At 33.7% G+C, this 18,984-nt stretch overlaps 1 protein-coding gene across 1 annotated transcript in view; it reads left to right on the top strand.

Moving 5' to 3' along the window:
- LOC129232482 (alanine--tRNA ligase, cytoplasmic-like) overlaps positions 1-17,068 on the top strand; it is an 80,678-nt gene extending 63,610 nt beyond the window's left edge. The window contains exons 18-23 of the mRNA XM_054866628.1: positions 2,148-2,256; positions 6,626-6,745; positions 9,105-9,224; positions 11,996-12,085; positions 14,155-14,268; positions 16,813-17,068. Of these exons, the coding sequence (XP_054722603.1) occupies positions 2,148-2,256; positions 6,626-6,745; positions 9,105-9,224; positions 11,996-12,085; positions 14,155-14,268; positions 16,813-16,989 (730 nt within the window). The 3' untranslated portion in view covers positions 16,990-17,068. The remainder of the gene's footprint in view (positions 1-2,147; positions 2,257-6,625; positions 6,746-9,104; positions 9,225-11,995; positions 12,086-14,154; positions 14,269-16,812) is intronic.
- The last annotated feature ends 1,916 nt before the right edge of the window (positions 17,069-18,984 follow it).

Below are 18,984 nucleotides of genomic sequence, written 5' to 3'. Positions count from 1 at the left end.
CGACTTTCTAGGACATACCGTTTTTGAGTTATGAGAGATACATGCGCACATACATACATACATACGTACAGACAGACAGCATGAGAAAACTTGGTTGTAATTAACTCGGGGATCGTCGAAATAGATATTTCGGGTGTCTATACTTTCTTGGGCTTATATCCTCGTGTGGTTGGGTTGAAAAAAAAACAATTTATTCATTCTGGGGTGAGCAAAATGGAAATGAAGACCGATTTTTGAGTGAAAATTTTTTCGCAAATACAATACTTCCTTTATTAGGTAAAAGGAAGTAAAAAAAAGTAATATATGTACGCTGCAGAGTGAATAAGTAACAGTCAGGGGCGGATTCAGGGGAGGGTCAAAGGGTCAGCTGACCCCCCTGTGACAAGAATTTTACTATGCTTATTATTAAATTTAAATATTTTACATCCGAAAAAATAGTACATGGAATCAATGTTAACCTTTTTTGGTTTGGTTCTGTTAGGTATTTCTTTTCATTGCGTAGTAATTCAAGGGATTGACAGAGTTCGTTTACTGATGGGTTTGTACTGTTTTGAGTTTGTTGTTGATCTTCAAAAAAAAAAACCCCATCTCTAATGACTTTAACGTCTTTTCAGAGCACTCTTCCACTTCAAACCACATGTGTGTGCTTTTTCCAACTTTTTTATAGCTGTAATATCATATGTTCAAATCCTGTACGGTTATGTGATCAGCCTTCATAATGTTGAACTTAAAACCAAAAAGAAATGTATCTCATCAAATCCTGCCTCAATTTCTTGAGAAACTAAATTGATTATTTTATTCAGAATATTAATTTTTTGACTACAACTTCATGTGGGTTTTGTCACCTCTTCTAGATTGGCATACAGTAAAAACTTATAGAAAGTTCTGTCACAAAGTTCCACATTTGGTTCAAGTATGCATTAGTGCGAAAATTACTAAGAGTTTCAATTGTCAATTCAATAACTGAGATTGAAATTTTTATGATAGAGTGTAGCATTGTTCAAAAAACGCTCCGCAGGAAATAAAGTAAACAAAAATTCAAACAAAGTCATACATATAAAATAACATTAGATTTTCTATCATTGAGAAGGTAGCTGTCCAGTAATTCTTCCAGGGAACTTTTATAGGTTTAACGCTTGACTACCATTTGTGTCACTCAGAGATTGTCAAGTATAGAGCCTCAAGATATATTTTGTTGATATGAAAGTATCTTTTGATGTGGGAAGTTTTTCAAAAATAGCATATCTTAACAAAAGGTTTCTATGAAAGCATATAATGTATCGAGTTGCTAAAACGTGTTTCTAGTACAGGGAATCAATGAACACTTACTAGATAAACATAAAGTTAGAATATGAGCATTAAATTTATGCAAATTGACATGGAGTTTATGCGTAAAAATTGCGCAGTCTAAACACTACCGGCATCTCATACAAGATGCACCATCATAACATAGGTTACACAATTTCGAAATATTTAACCCGTATAAAGATTAATTTAGTTAAGTCAAACCATTACTCTCCATCCATTTTTTCTGTTCTGAAACTAAAGGCAAATGATTTTCTAAGCTATCTAAATTGAATTTACCCATTTTTTATTATTCTCAGTGAAAAATTTGGGGGTGCAACCGCCCCCTCTTGACCCCCCTATTTGCCGCCCCTGGGGAGGGGGTGTATTTGAAAAGGTTTTGATATCCTTTAGGAGGGAGTTTTTTTTTTTTAATTTTTAAATCTGGTTTTAATTTGTCCACTGTTGGTGATGTTTAGTTAGTTAATTATTGGATCACATTAAAATTGCATTAATGGGTTAAATAACATTAAATTGGAGTAAAAGGAAGTCATGTGATGCACAACACATCGCTCGTTTAGATTAGCTTTGCGATAGTTAAGATTTTTTTTTTTTGCAATAATTATTCCTCATTTACTATGTGTCGTTTTTCTTTTGATAGACTTGAAAAAAGGCATGTCCTTTTTGATCATGTTAATCTGAATCTTTTTATTTTTGGTTCGTTGAAAATTTTTTTTGTTTTCTGGTTGTCCACATTGCTACTATGAATAAGTCTCATTTACAAAATATGAGCAAATAAAAGTTTGAACATATTTTAATGGTTTTTTAGGTCCCGCTTGAAACATGTCTTTTTTTTTTTGCAGCCACCTGAAGAGATCGGGTCATGTGGGAGACTTTGTGATCGCCTCTGAAGAAGCCATCGCCAAGGGAATACGCCGCATTGTGGCACTCACTGGCGCAGAAGCTGCCAAGGTCAGTTCAAGGGCGCTACTACGCCGGCTAATTGTTCCCAAACAATAGATCTAAACTGCCATGAGGATTTGAAAATATCGAAAATATCCGATATTTTGATATGTGGGATACAGTTTGCTTTCTGTTTAACGACTTTCAAGGGACCACAAAGAATCATCCTTAAATATAAAGCGTCTTTAAATAGAATGCTTTTAACACTGTAGTGGGCCATCTGGGGACCGTGAAAAGCCGTCGTTAAATAGAGAAAGTCGTTAAATAGAACGTCGTTAAACAGAGAGCCAACTGTATTTTGATATGCAGGCATCCCTTGTATAACGGGTTACTTGTACAACACGGTTTCGATGTTACACGGTACCAAGTTGGTGATTATTATAACACAGTACGAAACTTGAATTTAATGCTTCACGGTTTTTATATAACTCGAATGTTACATTTTTAAAAGATGGAATTTCATTTTTTTTTGTTTAATACATTCTGTTAATGGTTGATAACTTCTATAAAACTTAATTTCGATGTAGCACGGTGCACATCCCTTGATTTACATGATTTCTGAGTCTCGTATAACACGGTTTCGATATAACACGGAACATGGTTCCAATATAACACGATACATCTTAACTTCATTTTTCTCCTGCACATACATAATTAGTACAGTAGAAGACCGTTATAATGCACACCTTGGGACCAGAGCTTTTGCGTTACACAGGTTATTGCGTTTATAGATCATTTCACAAATTTTGAAACTAACATTCAGAATATAACTATATATTAGCACTTCAGAATGAGTTTTATCTGCAATGAGTATTGAAGCACCAATATTACAATGAGTCATTCACAAGTAAATATGTTTCACAATCAAAATCCTGCACTTCTGCTAGCTTCATGGTTTGCATAACAGCTGCATTTTCAAGAACCATCTGTTATTTTCTGTTTACTATGAGGTACTAATTTTCAATTTAAAAGCTTTGAATTAAGATGGAAAGATGAAAAACTGTCTCAAAATTTAATTTTCCTAACCATTTTTATGTTTGCAAGACAAACCAAAGGGTGTTTTTTGACTTCAAAACCTGTTGTTTACTTCTGAAAAGTTGTGCGGTTTATAGAGAACTGGGTTATATAGATCGGCGTTATAACGGTCTTCTACTGTAGTGAAAATAAGCAAAAATGTTATTTTAAAAAAAGTCTCGTATAACACGGTTTCGCTACTACACGGAACAAATTAACCGTGTTATAAGAGGGACACCTGCATATCCGATATTTTCAATCGGCACAGACCAAAGTCTCCAAAATAGTAAATGCATCCTCAAATCACTCTTTGTTTTCTTATATTGTTATCACACTATGTAGACTTAAAAATAAGGTTTCTTTCCGTATTTATATCTAACATTTCATTTTACATTTATTTAATTTAGCATTAGCTGTTTTACTCATTTTTTTTATTAGCTACTTTTACACAGTCAAATGATTCAGAAATAAAAAAAAATATGCATTGGTCAATGCACAATCTTAAGACATTTTCTTTTTTCCTGACCAACGTGTTACATTACTAATAATTTTATGAATATAAAATAATTATATTACTTTGTTATATTAATAATGTATTAATACAACTTAAAAATAGAGCACATAACTTTTTGGTTGTTTTTAATAATAAATGAACAATATTACTATGATTAATGTAATTTTTATGTTGAAAATACCCTAGTTGAAAAAATAAATATCAAAATATAATATTTTCAAATTAAATATCGGATACATATCTTGATGCATATCATGATATATATCGACGAGCCCTGACTGCCGTTCTTTAATTTCAATGCCCCCTCTGATAGTAGTTTTAATGTAAGTAAAGGCACTCAGATGTTAAATTCAAATTTTGTTTGTTTTCAGTTTTTCTTACATCTTATGACACATTACTTGCATATATATAAACCTTTCTTTCTCATTTAAATATAAAACATTAACAAAAAAAAAAGAAACATGATATTAAGCATTCATGAAGTGAAGTCCTTTTTTTTTACTATGAAAAATGCCACAGAAATAACTCGTCATTTTACAACTATTTAAAAAAAAAAAAATTAAGGAAACACTTGATATTAAAATTTTTAGCATATTAATTTCTGAAGCTCTATACTATATAAAATATTAACTAATTATTTAAACGCCGAATTTAGTTAGATTACGACAAATTAATCACAAAAATAATTACTATTTACAGAATTTGTAACAATATATATATATATATATATATATATATAATAGCCCATGATCAAGTAACCCGCATGTTTCAACAATGAAACTCGCGCCATGGCATGATCATTTGACAATGTGTGTTGGTGATGTTTGACATGCAGGGAAAGGCTTTGTCGTGACAAGGCTGAACTCGATCCGGCAACTTAACAGATTTACTGGTAAGACTGTGTCGTTTCAGGGGAATGAAGAAACGGTCAACAATGAATGCTATCTACTGTTTAAGGTTAATCCACTGGAGTTAGGGTTAACATGTCAACTTTCAAAATCTCACCAAACAGGCAATGGCAAGCAATTTTCACCTGTCACGCCTTGACAGGTGACTTTCTAGCGTAAAAACAATGGCTGTTTCCAATATTTGTAACTGTACTTGCATTTTGAATGGACATGAATGGAATGACCCCCAAATTTAGCAGGAATGCTACGAATTAATCATACAAAAATAATGGCTGTTTACCACACAGAAGAACCTCATTTTTCCAAGCTAACTGGGGACCGTTGGTGCTTCAAGAAGTAAAAACATGTCAGGATCTCAAATTTTTAAAATGTAGTAATTAAAATGCAATCGAATTTTTTTAAAGGATAAAAATGAATATATAAAAATAATATTTTACCGTTAAAAAACTAAAATAGCAAAATAACTTGTAGTAAGTTTTAAAACGTCAGTTGATTTTTTTTTTTACAATGCAAATTTAAATATTAACAGATGCCTTTGAAAATCACAAAATTTCCAGAAAATAAATTTATGATTAAAAATTCATCATTTTATTAAATTTACATCTTGTTGATCTGTTGCCATTCTTTGCAAAAGTCCTGAATTTCAGTCCCCGATCAAGCAATTTTTTAAGCAGAAAAATATCTATTGATGTAGTTAGTATCTGTTATCTGCTCTAAATATGGGTCTTGTGTTTCTTAGTAATTAGTTTCTGAGGCAGAACAGCAAGCAGCGCAGGCAAGAACCGTTGTTCTTTTTAGGGCTTGCGTATTTCGATAAAAGAAAAATAAGACTTTGTTATCGACTTGGTTATTCGAAGCTCGAATGATGGAGGTTCTACTACCTTATATATATATATATATATATATATATATATATATAATATATATATATATATATATATATATATATATATATATATATATATATAATAGCCAATAATTGAGTAACTTGCATATTTCAACAATGAAACTAGCACCACGGCATGATCATTTGATAATGTGTGTAGTGATGTTTGACACGCAGGGAAAGGCTTTGTTGTGACAAGGCTGAACTCGATCCGACAACTTAACTTTTTTGCTGGTAAGACTGTCATTTCAGGGGAAGGAAGAAACAAAAAAGCAGTCAACAATAAACACTATCTACTGTTTAAGGTTAATCCACTGGAGTTAGGGTTAACATGTCAACTTTCAAAATCTCACCAAGCAGACTATGGCAAGCAATTTTCACCTGTCATACCTTGACGGGCGACTTTCTAGTATAAAGATAATGGCTGTTTCCAATACAGTATACTCCCGATTATCCGTGCTAATCACCGGGCGGCGTAGCACGGATAATCGAAAAACACGGATAATCCGAAAAATCATTCAAGGAATATGCAGGGTAACTATCTGAGGGGACATTAGAAAAAACAATGTACATACTCACACAAACCAGGAACTTTTCTTTGAAATTTATTGCTTAAAAAAATCGGTGATACATTTTTGTTTTCTTTCTGCAATTATTTCTCCGTAATCGTAACTTCTTTTATTCATGTAATCTAATAAATGTTCCACAGATTGTAGAGCAGTAGAATGTGAACTTTTATTTTCTTCATGTTCTTCGTTTTCGGTATCATCACTTGCGTTTGATTCCGTAACAAGTTCAATGATATTCTCGTTATTTGGACATTGAAATCCTGATTCACATTCGTCGCTTTTAAACCACTCTTCGACATTTTCAGCGTCAACTGATTTGAAACCTTCGATTTCTTTAACTTCCTCAATGATGTTATCGATAACAACATCGAAGCTTTAGAAAAGTTTGATTCCGAAATGATGCACGGATAATCCGTAAACCGGATAATCTGCACACGGATAATCGGGAGTATACTGTATTTGTAACTGTATTTGTGTCTATCTTCAGGCCATCAAGAAGGCAGAGGTGTTCCAAAACGAAGTGGAGAACCTGAAGAATCGGATAGGGGACAAGAGTCAAACCGTCAGCCAGAAAGAGATGGTCAAGAAAATTGTGGAGCTGACCGAGGTAAAGAAAAGAAATGACCGGCGACAGTCAGGGGCTTTTGCTTTTCCGTGATCCTTTTTAACTCCTTTTATGAAGAAATGAAGTATTGTATTCGCGAAAAATTTTAACCAAACAATCTTCATCAATTTCCATTTTGCTGGCCCCCGAATGAATATTGAGTTTTTGTTTTCAACCCGACCGTTATGGCTAATAGTCCGAGAGCCAGGTACGAATTTGGTCAATCATTTCCTTTCGAACGATAATTGATGAGAGGCTTCAGGGAATGGTATCAAGTCTGCTGCGTGTCCATGGGTGGGATAGCCTCCCTAATGATGTAGAAAAAAAATTAAAAAATCAATCATTTCCTCCCAGCTGGAACTTTGTCAAATTATAGTTAAGACAATATCTCGAAGGAAAATACAAAGTCAGCTGACGTAACGCGTTCATATTAAGAAAAAATTCAAAAGTCAGTCTATCCTCCTCCCAGCTGAAACTTTGTCAAATTATAGTTAAGACAATATATTGAAAGAAATTAAAGTTGGCTGACATTAACACGGTTTTATATGAGTCTGCTGATAGGTTGAACATGTAAGAAAAAATTAAAAAGTCAGTCATTTCCTCCAGGCTGAAACTTTGTCAAATTATAATAAAGACAATATCTTGAAGGAAAATACAAAGTCAGCTGACGTAACGCATTCATGTAAAAAAAAAATTAAAAAGTCAGTCTATCCTCCCAGCTGAAACTTTGTCAAATTATAATTAAGACAATATCTCGAAAGAAAATACAAAGTCAGCTGACGTTAACGTGGTTTGTTATGAGTCGGCTGGTAGGTTGAACGCGTAAGAAAAATTAAAAAGTCAGTCATTTCCTCCCGGCTGAAACTTTGTCAAATTATAATTAAGACAATATCTCGAAAGAAAATACAAAGTCAGCTGACGTAACACATTCATGTAAAAAAAATTTAAAAAGTTAGTCATTTCCTCCCGGCTGAAACTTTGTCAAATTATAATTAAGACAATATCTCGAAAGAAAATACAAAGTCAGCTGACGTAATGCATTCATGTAAAAAAAAAATTGATAAGTCAGTCATTTTCTCCCAGCTGAATCTTTGTCAAATTATAATTAAGACAATATCTCGAAGGAAAATACAAAGTCAGCTGACGTAACGCATTCATGTAAAAAAAAATTAAAAAGTCAGTTATTTCCTCCCAGCTGAAACTTTGTCAAATTATAATTAAGACAATATCTCGAAGGAAAATACAAAGTCAGCTGATGTAATGCATTCATGTAAAAAAAAAAAATTGATAAGTCAGTCATTTTCTCCCAGCTGAATCTTTGTCAAATTATAGTTAAGGCAATATCTCGAAGGAAAATACAAAGTCAGCTGACGTTAACGAGGTGAGTTATGAGTCAGCTGGTAGGTCGAACATGTAAAAAAAAACAAAATCCGTGATTTCCTCTCAGCTAAGAATTTGCTTGATGTCAGCTGGCTGTACTAGCCCCCCCCCCCCCCCCCAGCTGGTCAGCTGGTACATTGAAAGTTGAATCGACTTCAGAAAGGGCGTAAGTATAATAGATTCCCGTAGCTCACTCATGCCCTTTCTGAAATAATAGATTCAGTTATGACTTAGGAGTTAAGTGAGAACATCTATCGCCTACTAGAATGCACCAGCTGACGAGTTTCCCCCCCCCCCACTTACTATTCTCAGGATTTATGATTTATTACTAACTTTGGTTGACTTCGGAATATTAAAGAAAATTTACCAAAAAAATGATAAACTGAGCTGGAAGTCAATAGAAATTTTATGAATCCCAAAAATATTGCTCACTCTAAATTGGGCTTGCTCGTTAAAAGCGAGTGATGCTCCCATAGATTTAACATTGTACCAACTAACAGTTTCTGATTTCCTCACTATATCCGGGTTCTCGTTAAATCAGGGCTTGTTATAAGAGAGTTTGATTGTACTACTTCTGATTGCCTCGCTAAATCCTGGTTTGCGTTAAATCGGGGCTTGTTATTAGGGAGTTCAACTGTACTACTTTTGATTTCCTCGTTAAATCCGGATTCTCATTAAGTCAGGGCTTGTTATAAGCGAGTTCAACTGTAATTCATTTCGGTTGTCATTACGAATTTCAATATTGATCATGTTTGTTGGAGATAAAATATTTTATTTATTGACTCTGACTGTCCGATCAAGAAAGTTTTTTATTTTTTGCTACTATTTCATTTATAGTAGTTAAAAGTTATTATTTTTAGCTTAAAAAATATTAACTTTTTTTCCTACTGAAATATCCAAGGAGGATGTTAAAACACATTTTTTTAAGGGGACTGCTCAGAAGTATTATGCTGTGTGTATTACAGTGCCTTTCTCTTCCCAGGAAATCTCCCAGTCCAGCATTTCCTACTGGAGGAAAGACGAGATGAGGACGCAGCTTAAGAACCTGAAGAAGCAGCTGGACGACCTGGATCGGGCAAACAAGGCGGCCATAGTCAACACGGTGGGTAGATCCCCAGTAGCATATAAGCAACCTGTACTCAGCCAGGGACCTCATCGTAGTTTCTGAACTCCTGATTGGCCGGCCGACACAAACGCAGCGGCATGCTTGCCGACTCTACTGTTTTTTTGCTTCCATTTCCCCATTTCCTCCCATTTTTGCAGTTTTTTCAGTCAATCGTTAAAAAGTTTCGCTTTCTTCTCAATAGATGGCGCCCTTTTCTAGTCATCCACCAATGTCAGGGAATGAGAATTTTTCGAATTAATGACTCATTTAGTAATAATTTATTTATTTTTTTTTTTTTGGAAACTTTCCACATTGCATGTTCATTGATGCACGTGCTTTGCCGAAAATTGCAGCAGATTTCAATCTTTTTGCATCTTGAAAATATTTTAATTATTTTGAAAGTTCGAACTTATTTTAACATGTGCTACCCTATATCTACTTATTTTATATTTTATTTTCATTATCTCTCGATTTTTTTTTTCGGATTTTAATGATTAAATTTTTGTAGCTTCTTTTCTTGGTACTTTTTTGGAAAGTACGAAACTTTAAGCAAATCCACTCCTTGTTATTTGATCTTTCCTTTGCAGCATATTTTTCTTGCTGCTATCAATTAGCTTATATCTGCAAAAAATCCCTGTTTCACTTTAAATTTAGTTTTGTTGTGAAATATGTCGCTGATGAATCACATATAAACTTCTAGTGGAATCTCCTGTTTTTTTTTCTTCAAAGGTTGGCAAGTATGCTTTAGCCATGTTTTTTTCCTCCATTCGCCACATGCAAACGAATTTCGTTCCTCAGAAATTCTGGATTTACGTTTGAGAGAATCTCCTCCCCCATTCAATGTCTAGGAAATCTCATTTCGAAATGAAACATTGATAAAGCACGCAAAACAAGCTATAAAGCAGATGGCTGACATTTTTATGTGTTCCCCAATCAGCAGTCTTCAAAATTTTACATGGTCTCTAGCAGAGTAGAAATTATTTATATGTTGCCCAGTTATCATTTTCCGGTATTTTTTGCTGAAATAGGACTTCTTCGGGAGCAAAAACAGAGTATCTGCCGGTGTCGGAATTATTTTTTTATGTTCTGGAATAGCTTTAAACCATCGATCTATAAAACCCTACAAATTTTTCATTTTGATTTTTTTCCCCCCTTGCGTATTTGTCAACTGTTGTACTTTTGCCAAAAATAAAGCATGGAAAAACTTCGAATGATGACATTTTGATGTATTTCATTAATTTTCCTGCTTCAGAAGTGCTTACTATTGCAAGTCAACATTTTCTTTCATGACAAAATTTTAGTTTTAAGAGTACTCATTACAGGTACTGATTTAGAAGATCCATTAAACTTTGCCATTATCGAGTGTGACCCAAATATTCAATTATTTTCAAGCAAGAAACTAAAGCAAATTTCCACTTTTTTTTTAATGCTTGCATAATGCTAGTTTTTTTTAAATTTAAAGATAGTTAATAAAAATTAACATATTGCAATGATGTGTTAGTTTTTAAAGCGATAATTAAAAAAAAATCATTGGGAAAAAATAATATGAATCTTTTTATATACTTAAAATGAAATATTTATAAATATTTCTCCTTTCTTAATTTCATTTGAAGTGGTATTTAAGTATGTAGTTATTTGTATTAAAAAAAAAAAAATTGTAAATGAAACTTGTTAAAATAATGACCCTTGTGTAATATACAAAATACTGTTTATTGTAAATGATGCCATGGTGTTTTCTATTACTTCTATATGATGCAATGAATTGATAAAACTATGCAAGAGCTTTAATGATTACATTAAAATTGATTTTATCACTGTATCAAAATATTCGGCCTCCATTATTTCTGTATAAGTTACATGCTAAACGATTTTTGGATTGGATAGAAGGTACACGTCACATAGAATTCAATTCTAAAGAATGAATCGAAAGCAACTCATTCTAAAGTGAATAACCAAATGACAACGCATATTTTAGCAGATATTTCGTCAAAATCTTCCGACTCTATCTGAAATAGGCGACAAAAAATGTCGGCCACAGTCTATTCGTCGTTTGCATTTTAAAAAACGGTTTTTGTTCAAACTGAAAACAACTGGAGTTGTGGAACCGCACAACTTTTCAGAAGTAAACAATAGGTTTGAAGTTTAAAAAGTCCTTCTGTATTGCTTTGCAAACATAAAAATTGTTAGGAAAACTAAATTTTGAGACAGTTTATCCTCTTACAATCTTCATTCAAAGCTTTTGAATGAAAATTAGTTTCACAGTAAAAAGAAAATACCTGATGGCTCTTGAAAATGCAGCCGTTATGCAAACCATGAAGCTACCAGAAGTGCAGGATTTTTTATTTGTGAAACACATTTATTTGTGAATAACTGCAGTTGGCGCTCTGTTTAACGACTTTCAAGGGACCACAAAAAATCGGCCTTAAGTTGAAATCGTCCTTAAATAGAATGCTTTTAACACTATAGTGGACCATACGGGACCTTGAAAAGCCGTCGTTAAATAGAGAAAGTCGTTAAATAGAGCGTCGTTAAACAGAGAGCCAACTGTAATTCTATAATTAGTGCTTTACTACTCATTGCAGATAAAACCCATTCTGAAGTGCTAATATAGACGTATTCTGAATATTAGTTTCAAAATTTGTGAAATGACCTATATAACGCCAAAACCTGTATAATGCAAAAGCTTTGGTTCTGAGGTGTGTGTTATAACGATCGTCTACTGTAATTGTAGTCTCGCTCTCATTTCTCTCTTTTTCTTCTGGCTCCAGGTCTCCGAGGAAGCGAAGCAAATGTTCCTGGGAGATTCCAAAGACCTGCCCTTCATCGTCCACGAATTCAAAGCAGGTTTCAACGCCAAGGTGAGCACCCCCCCCCCCCTGTTGACTCTTGTATTTCTTGTGTGGTTCAGGGCAGATTACACAAAACTCAGACCAAGATTTTAAGTGGAATTTTTAAAATTGAAGTATGAGTAGTTTTTATTTTATTTGCTTTTCTTTTCAATGAAACTGTGCGCAGACTTTGAAATTTTGATCGGCAAACGTTTGGTGTGGCAGAAGTGGCCTAGATTTTTTGATTCTTGCCGGAAACGGTTGAAAGATAATAGTAATTATATAGTTAAAATATATATGCTTTTTAATTGTTGCCAAAAACAATGAAAAATACTAGTAACTATGAAGTTATTATTCAGTAAGTTACCGTAAGTTTCTTTTCAATGAATCTGTGTGCAGACTTTGAAATTTTGATCGGCAAACTTTTTGTGTGGCAGAAGTGGCCTAGATTTTTAATTCTTACCGGAAGCAATGAAAGATAATAGTAATTATCTAGTTAAAATAAATATACTTTTTAATTGTTGGCCAAAAAACAATGAAAAATACTAGTAACTATAAAGTTATTTTCAGTAAGTTACCGTAAGTTTTTCAGTAAGTAAGTTTTTTTTTCGATGAATCTGTGTGCAGACTTTGAAATATCGATCGGCAAACGTTTGGTGTGGCAGAAGAGAAGTGGCCTAGATCTTGAATTCTTACAAGAAACAATGAAAGATAACAGTAATTATATAGTTAAAATAAATATGCTTTTTAATTGTTGGCCAAAAACAATGAAAAATACTAGTAACTATAAAGTTATTTTCACAAAGTTACCGTAAGTTTTTCAGTAAGTAAGTTTCTTTTTCAATGAATCTGTGCGCAGACTTTGAAATTTTGATCGGCAAACGTTTGGGTGTGGCAGAAGTGGCCTAGATTTTTAATTCTTACCGGAAACAATGAAAGATAACAGTAATTATATAGTTAAAATAAATATGCTTTTTTAATTGTTGTCAAAAACAACGAAAAAATACTAGTAACTATGAAGTTATTTTCAGTAAGTTAACCGTAAGTTTCTTTTCAATGAATCTTTGCGCAGACTTTGAAATTTTGATCGGCAACCTTTTTGTGTGGCAGAAGTGGCCTAGATTTTTGAATTCCTACCAGAAACAATGAAAGATAACAGTAATTATATAGTTAAAATAAATATGCTTTTTAAAGTTTTGGCCTAAAACAATGAAAAATACTAGTAACTATAAAGTTATTTTCAGTTACGTTACCGCCCCTATAGCCGCAGCTAGAGGCGGGAAATACATGAAATACACCGCCAGCGCAGTCAATTCCAGCCAAGGACTGCAAGTTTTGTGCTTTTTGGCACTCATCAGCCCGGCATATTAAAAGTGACTGAGCTGGAGGTGGAAAACCTCTTAAGGAAGCCAAGAGTGCCAAACAAACTGGTAGCTAATACGGAATTAGCGCTGACCTGATGAGTGACCATGGCAATGGTTCGGTTCAACTCGAAGATTGAAGGCAAGGCATATATTCAGTAAATTACCACCCAATAGCCAGGGCTAAAGCAGAAATACCATGAAATACACCGCCAGCTCAGTCATTTCCAGCCGAGGACTGCAGTTTCGTGCTTATTAGCACTCATCGGCCCGGGCATAGGAAAGTGACTGAGCTGGAGATGAAAAATCTGGTAATTTACTGAATATACCTGCCTTGCGTTCAATCTTCGAGTTGAACCGAACCATTGCTTCAGTCACTCGTCTGGTCAGTGCCAATTCCATATTAGCTACCAGTTTGTTTGGCACTCTTGGCTTCCTTAAGAGGTTTTCCATCTCCACTTTCCTATGCCGGGCCGATGAGTGCCAATAAGCACGAAACTGCAGTCCTCGGCTGGAAATGACTGAGCTGGCGGTGTATTTCATATACCAACTAGTACTCTGACACTGTATGTCCAACTGTATTTTTCCAAAGGCAAGGCATAGAAAATACCGTGCCTTGCCTTCAATCTTCGAATTGACCGCTGTTGGTAGTTCTGCCTTAGCATCGACCTGAAAACGGTGACTTTGGGGTTCAACAGCGAGAGATTTGCTTTAATAGTGTTGTGATGTGTATTGCAGGCACTAGATGGCGCCCTGAAGCAGGTGAAGCTCCACTCCCCGGACACGGCGGCCATGTTCTTCACGAGGGACGCCGAGAGCGACAAGGTGCTCTGCATGAGCTACGTGCCACAGGTGATTGTCCCCCATCGCTCGCTCGAATGAGCGATCGACCTTTTTTCCCCCATTATTCTTCTCTCCTTAAAAAGGTGAAGTAATCCACCAGATGTCTCGACCCATTGAATGCTGCATTAAGTGCTGTAAAAGTCTTTCAGTTTTTGTTTTGCGCATACTTGCCAACTGTACTGTTTTTAACGGGAGACTCCCGTTTTTTGCTTCCGTCTCCCGATTTCCCGTTTTTTTAAAGATTTTCTCCCGGTTTTGCAGTTTTTTCAGTCAATTATTGAAAAGTTTTACTTTCTTCTCAATAGATGGCGCCCTTTTCTAGTCTACCAATGTCAGGGAATAAGAATTTTTCCAATTAATAACACATTTAGTAAAAATTAGTTTTTTGGAAGCTTTCCACATTGCATGTTCAACGAAGCACGTGCTTTGCCGAAAATTGCTGCAGATTTCAATCTTTTTGCATCCTGAAAATATTTCAATTATTTTGAAAGTTTGAAGTTACTTTAACATGTGGTACCTTATACCTACTCATTTTATATTTTATTTTCATAATATATTGATTTTTTTCTTTGGGATTTAAGTAATTGCATTTTTGTTGCTACTTTTTTTGGTAGAGACTGGGGAATGTATGAAACTTTAAGCAAATTCACTCCTTATTTGGTTTTCCCTTTGCAGTATATTTTTCTTGCTACTACCAATATTAGCTTACATCTGCGAAAAATACCCATTTCACTTTAAATTTAGTATTCATGCTATTTAAAAGCATAATTTAATAATTCTGTTGTGAAGATATGTCACTGGTGAATCGCCTCTATACCTCTAGTGGAATCTCCTGGTTTTTTTTTCTTTGAAAGTTGGCAAGTATGTTTGCGGATGATTTTCAAATAAATTGATGCATTAGGTTCGACACAATTGGAAAATGTTTGTTGTTATAAACATTAAGACTTTCCTAGTACAAATTCCTTACAATTTATAGCTTTCTAAACAGGTGATTATTTGTGAGTGAAGTTGCTTAGATTTCAGAAATTCCAGAAAACGTCTCGATAAGTCACTGTTTTTCTCATGAGTGTATCATTAGGAAACATCCTGTAATTTATTTTCTAAAAATGAATAACAAATTGTGATTAAACTACCTTAAATACTCAGTAATAAGTCAAAATGGCATAAATAATGATTTATTTAGGAATTTTAAGTATTTGTAAAACTTCTCATGAGTGTTTTGTTTCCTAAAATTATTTTAGGAATTAGAAAGGTACTGTGACCCCTTAATTTCTAACTTTTTTTTTAATTTAAGTAAATTTTATATTTCTTTGAAACCATAACGTGCATTACTTATTTCTTAATCAATAAATCATTTTCAAAATTTAAAAATATTACCTACTTTTTTTAAAAATTCAAAAAAATTGAGGAAAAAATGCAATTTTTCAAAATTTTTAAGCCATTTTAATTTTTGCACCAATTTAAAAATTTTTTTGCTAAATGATCCACTATAATCATCTCTAAAAATCTGTGCATGCATTTGCTTTTGCGTTTATTAGAAAATTTTCTGTGATTAATTATGTAAAAAATCAAACTTTTTTTTTAATTGGTTTTTAAAGGTTTGACATGCTCTAAACATTTGTGTCATTTATAAAATGCTTATCTAAAGCACAGTTTTGTCAAATATGTTGTCCTAATTGCAAAAAAGTATTACTTTAAAGCTGCATCTTTAAATAGAAGAAAATCCTTAGGGATTCTACTGACATGAAAACATAAAAAAACCATCATCGAGAAAAAGCAGTTTAAAGTTTTTCTTCTTGCATAAGAACACATAGCGAGCATGGCCTAAAACCACTCATAACTTTTTAAATATTTGAACTTAAGCAATGAAACTTTTTCCCTGTGTTCAGAATAGTTTTTGGTTTTGAAATAAGCAATAAAAATTTTTCCCATTGTTTGATCATTTTTGAGGTACTGTAACCCCTTAAATAATTGTCTAAAATAGTTTCTAAAATATTAAAATAGGCATTTCCTAAATAAGTGAATTCATTTAAACATTTTTACATTTTACATACCATTTGGAGGAATAAGACAAATAAATACCTTTGTGCTGAACAGTAAAGTAAGACAAAACAACACATCTAACGTTGTTTTGTCTTACTTTACCATTTGGAGGAATGTTTTTAAAAAAAATCACTCTTTTTTTTTTCTGCTGAAAGTTAGAAGTTCAACAACTTGATGCATAATTTTGACATTTTTTTTAAACAGCATCACTTCAGCAGCCTTCTTACTTTTTTTAACTAAAAGAGTGGTGCCGTTTAATGCACTAGTGAAAATTTTTATTTCATAATTATTGTACAAAATTATGAATTTTTCACAAAATTTGATGTAAAATGTTTTGTTTTTTGTACTTAAATTGACTGCGACCAGTTAAAGTGGAGACTGGTTTATCAGGCAAAACATATTACTTATTTTTTACTTGTTGAGTGTCATTTTTTTAATCTTGCGTGTGAAGATGACATTAATCTTAATAGCAGCGTGAGACTGAGCATTGTCCCCTTCTCTCTCCCCCAGGCGGCCACCTCCAGGGGCCTGAAGGCCAACGAGTGGGTGCAGCGGGTGTCAGAAGCCATCGGAGGAAAGGGCGGCGGCAAGCCGGACTCCGCCCAGGCCACGGGCACGGGCGCCGCCTCCCTTCCCGAGGCAATGGGATTGGCCCACAAGTTTGCGGAGATGAAGCTCAGCCAATGAGGATCTGCCGGACCGACCAAGGGGCGGAGGACCAATATACATACTGTTGGGAAATATTGAATAAATTATTGAACTTTGAGTCTCATAGTCCATTGTGTCATCTGGTTGGATGACTTTGTGCATATTAAAAAAGATTGGTTAATTTTTTTTTTTTTATTGAAATACAGTGTACTCCCGATTATCCGTGCTAATCACCGGGCGGCGTAGCACGGATAATCGAAAAACACGGATAATCCGAAAAATCATTCAAGGAATATGCAGGGTGACTATTTAAGGGGAAATTAGAAAAAACTAAATACTTACACAAACCAGGATCTTTTTTTTCGAAATTTGTTGCTTAAAAAAATCGGTGGTACATTTTTGTTTTCTTTGTTTGTTTAAATTGTTGCGTATGTCCGTACGAATTTTTCTTACTGCAATTATTTCTCCGTAATCGTAACTTCTTTCACTCATGTAATCCAATAAATGTTCCACAGATTGTAGATTAGTAGAATGTGAAATTGTATTTTCTTCATGTTCTTCATCTTCGTTATCATCACTTGCGTTTGATTCAGTAACAAGTTCAATGATATTTTCGTCAGTTAGACATTGAAATCCTGGTTCACATTTGTCGCTTTTAAACCACTCTTCGACATTTTCAGCGTCAACTGATTCGAAATCTTCGATTTCTTTAACTTCATCAGTGATGTTATTGATATTATCGATAACATCATCGAAGTTTTAGAAAAGTGTGATTCCGAAATGATGCACGGATAATCCGCAAACCGGATAATCCGCACACAGATAATCGGGAGTATACTGTACCTGTCTTTCGTTTTTTTTTTTCTCCTGACAAATTTTATTCTCAGCTTATGTTTTTCATGTGCCGCACTGATCCACTGTTCGGCTATTTTCACATTTCATAGAGCCAGGGGTGGATACGGACTAGCATTTGGACTGGTGGGGGGGGGGGGGTCATGCTAAGAAATATGGAGTTTTAAATACGAAATATGTCTAGAACTGTTTAGGTATGAATAAAAAGTGCCGTTCGGCCAGAAATGAGTAGCCTAGTAGAGCCTAAACTTTATTAGTTGATTTCTAAAGCAATAAAAGGAAGTATTATTTCAAAAACATAATGCAACGAACAATTAGTAAATTCAAAAGATTAAGCTAAACTTACATATCACTCACAATAGTACAAGCACTATCAGGGGTGCCCGCAGGGAGGATTATGGCGCAAGTTGCAGCATCAAAATTTGGGGGGGGGGGGGATTTTTTAATTATTTTTAAACTTATTTATTTAAATTTATTTATGGATTTATTTTTAATTTAAATTATTCATTTTACTTCATTTATATACAGTCTTGCATAATATAGACGAACATGCGAACGGCGTTCGCAGAAAATTTTTGGCTCTGCAGAAATTTTTTTACCTGCTAATGTTAAAAAAAATTAATTTTTTTAAGGAAAATTTTAAAAAATCACAGTTTATTTCTGCCAAAGCCTTCTAAAAGCACATGTGTGAAAAAAATAATGATTTTTGCAGCTTTCTTCAGTTGGTGAAAAATAAGCACAAACTATGTTATTGTAAAAAAAATGATTTAAAGCCCCTTTTTTGGTCTCTTTCATATTTGAATATAAATTCAGTTCTTTATTCAAGGGTGAGTTAGGCAAAATAATTATTTGCAGAAAATTTTCCAGTTAGGATTTGTGTTTGCAGAAAGCTTTTCATTTTATCTAAGTCTGTTTATATATTTAGTTTGGGTGTGTATGTATGTATGTCATTTAAAGTCGGAACTTTTCTAATAAATGATAATGATAGTTAATAATAATTAAAAATAAATAAATAAATAAAAAATAATTTTTCAAATAAATGAATTGAAAACAAGAGCTAAAAATAAAAAAGGCTCATTCCATGTCAAATCAACCAATCACTCAAAATGACCATCTCAGATTTTCATGAAACTCTCAGGGATTATACTGTTTGACATTCTAAATTCAGATCTACTTTTAAAA

The sequence above is a fragment of the Uloborus diversus genome, unplaced genomic scaffold, assembly GCF_026930045.1.
Source record: "Uloborus diversus isolate 005 unplaced genomic scaffold, Udiv.v.3.1 scaffold_12, whole genome shotgun sequence".
NCBI classification, from domain to species: Eukaryota; Metazoa; Arthropoda; class Arachnida; order Araneae; family Uloboridae; genus Uloborus; species Uloborus diversus.
This window is presented reverse-complemented; position numbering and strand designations above follow the sequence as displayed.